The following is a 2,643-nucleotide window of genomic DNA, read 5'->3' as shown; positions in this document are numbered from 1 at the left end:
ACGTCTCCCTCACCCACTTCTCCGCTGTCCTTCCCCTAGGGAGGAGGCCACATGTAGACCTTGTCCTCTGCTCCCCCTTCTCGCTCTCCTTCCTTCCACCCTCCCGCCATCGCCACTCTCTCCACTGGTTCTGGGGGTTTCATCTGTCCTGGGTTCACTGTATTTCCAGTTCCTATCTGTGCCAGTGAACCTCCTCCAGTCCAGCTGGATATGTAAGTTAGAATTGGAATCATGGTAGTGGGATGGAGGAAGCATTTAAGAATCAGAGGAAAATTGCATATTTCTTTTTTTTTGTTTGTTTGTTTTGGCCAAACTTTTTTATTTAGTATTCTGTAGTTGTTTAATACACACTTTAAATGGTCTTAATGGGGGAGGGGGAAAGAGGAGGCTCTTGCAGATTCCCAAGGAAATGTCAGAAAGGCAATATATTGGCCAGCATTATCCTTTGTTTCGGGTTTACTGAGTGAACAGCACTTTCCTAAGTAAGCATCTGATCTCAGGTTCTTCACCCTGAGAACACTTTGGGATTTCAGTTTGAAGACACTCTGAAATCTTAAGAGTAGCAGAAAACCCAGCCAACCCTTCTAAAATCTAGCCCGTTTATATAAGTAGAATGAGTCATCTCTCCATTTTAGATGGCTAGATGTTTGTGGAAGTATTGCTTGCCTCACTTACTGGGAAGAATCAAACAGGAAGTGGCCTTCAGGAAAATTTAAAGAGAATCACAAACACTAGTACACAAGTCAAGTCTTACACATTTAACATTTGCTTGTTGAAAGCAATGTCATAAAAATCAAATAAAATTAAACAGGTTTTACTTTTTCCTCAAAAGAAGATAAAAATTATGGGAGAACTTAAAACAGGTTTTTAAAGTAACACAATTTTTCCTTAATAGTTCTTGGGCAGTTATGACAGAATAGTTTCCATTTTTTTGTTTCTTTGAACAGGTATTTTGGTCCAAAGTTTTGTTTGGTTTTAATATCTGCTTCTGCCTCCCCCTCTATCAGATCGGCTTCCTCCACGGCCACCACCTCTTGGTGCTCCACGGCTTGAACTGCTGTAGGAATCACGTGGAGGAGGATACCCCCTCTCCATAGAAGGGGGAAGCCCTCTTTCTTGTCTGCCAACCCGATCACGACCACTTGAGTAGAGATCACTTCGGCTGCTTGAGTAACTGTCTCGACTTCCACCATATCCGTCCCGTGAGCTGCTGTAATCATCATAGCGACTGCTTCCACCATAAGATGGCGGGGACCCTCGTGTAGGTGGAGCACTGCGTGAGTTACCATAGCTGTAGGAACCTCCACTTGGATGGTCTGCATAGTCACGATCACGACCATAGCTATCTCTATCACTATAGCCTCTGGAGGGATACTCATCACGTGAACTGGAATGACCATAATCACGATAGGTATAATCTCTTGGTGGTGGTGCATAATCTCATGCATCACGAGAACTGGGGTAATCTCTGCTGGAATAACTGTATTTAGTAGAATATTCATCATATCTTGGGGACAAATAAACATCTCTACGGGAGGGCAGGGGTTCCCTTCGTGGTGGGCCTCCATAACTATCTCTTCCACGGGACACAGGTGCTCTTCCTCCCATTCCACTGCTGCTGCGCACTGGTCCCGAAGGAGCTGACCTCTTAGGAAGTGGCCCTCCACTTCGTGGTGGTGGACCTCTTTTCACTGGAAGTGGTCCCCTGGAAGAACTCATATTGAAATTCATGGAATAACCACTATCATCCATATGCCCCCCACGTGAAGGGGGTCCCCTGGTTCCTCCACTGCCTCCTCTTCCACCTCGAAGACCTCTCGGGGGGCCTGTGCTTCTTGGAGGTGGCGGTGGTCCACGTCTTCCACTTTCAAATGTTGGTTTAGATGCTTGTTCAACTTTAATTGCTTTCCCATCCAAAGACTTTGCATTCATATCTCGGGCTGCATCTTTAGCATCTGCTGGGCTCTCAAAGGTGACAAAAGCAAACCCTCTGGATTTGTTTGTTTCCCGGTCTTTCATCAGTAGTACTTCTATGATTCGTCCATATTTGCCAAACACTGCTTCAAGGGCCTTCTCATTTGTTTCTGTATTAAGACCACCAATGAAGAGCTTCCCAGGCCGATCGGCTTCAACCATTTTCCCGCAATGATGAATTTGTTTTGCCATTGCCCTTAATCTCCTTCGGCTGTTTTTAATCAAACAGCTAATTCAATGTAGCGACGTGATGGTCGTTCCAAGACTCTGTGAACCCGCCAACCGGTGCTTCGTGGGCGACTCCACACGCGGATCGGCTACCGGCGCAAGAGCGGAAGAGAGAAGCAGCGAGCACTACTGCACAACCGAAAATTGCATATTTCATCTTTACTACACTGCACTCCAATTTGCTCCTCACCTCCCCGCAGCCCTTCTGCAAACGGATGTGCAATTTCCCCCAGATGGGCCCTGGGTCCCCACTCTGCACTCACCCTCATTCACAATGTCATGATTTTTTGTTTTTTTTTGTCTTTGATGCCTGATATCTGACCCTTTCACCACCTTGTCATCTTACAGGCTGGTGTGCTTCTTCCATGTGGGCTTTGTTGTTTCTCAGTTAGATGGCCCCTTGTTTATCTTCCAGCATGACGGACCCCAGATTCTGTGCAA

At 46.2% G+C, this 2,643-nt stretch overlaps 1 protein-coding gene across 1 annotated transcript; it reads right to left on the bottom strand.

Moving 5' to 3' along the window:
- Nucleotides 1-886: 886 nt before the first annotated feature.
- On the bottom strand, nucleotides 887-2,274 carry LOC101654957 (RNA-binding motif protein, X chromosome-like). The gene is given in 1 exon segment (XM_013006872.2): nucleotides 887-2,274. A coding segment is annotated over 1 exon segment (1,191 nt). The 5' UTR covers nucleotides 2,167-2,274; the 3' UTR covers nucleotides 887-975.
- Nucleotides 2,275-2,643: the final 369 nt, after the last annotated feature.

The sequence above is a fragment of the Echinops telfairi genome, unplaced genomic scaffold, assembly GCF_000313985.2.
Source record: "Echinops telfairi isolate 266 unplaced genomic scaffold, ASM31398v2 ScPeMD7_44;HRSCAF=162, whole genome shotgun sequence".
Lineage (NCBI taxonomy): Eukaryota > Metazoa > Chordata > Mammalia > Afrosoricida > Tenrecidae > Echinops > Echinops telfairi.
Note: the sequence above shows the minus strand (reverse complement) of the source record. Positions and strands in the feature narration are given on the sequence as shown.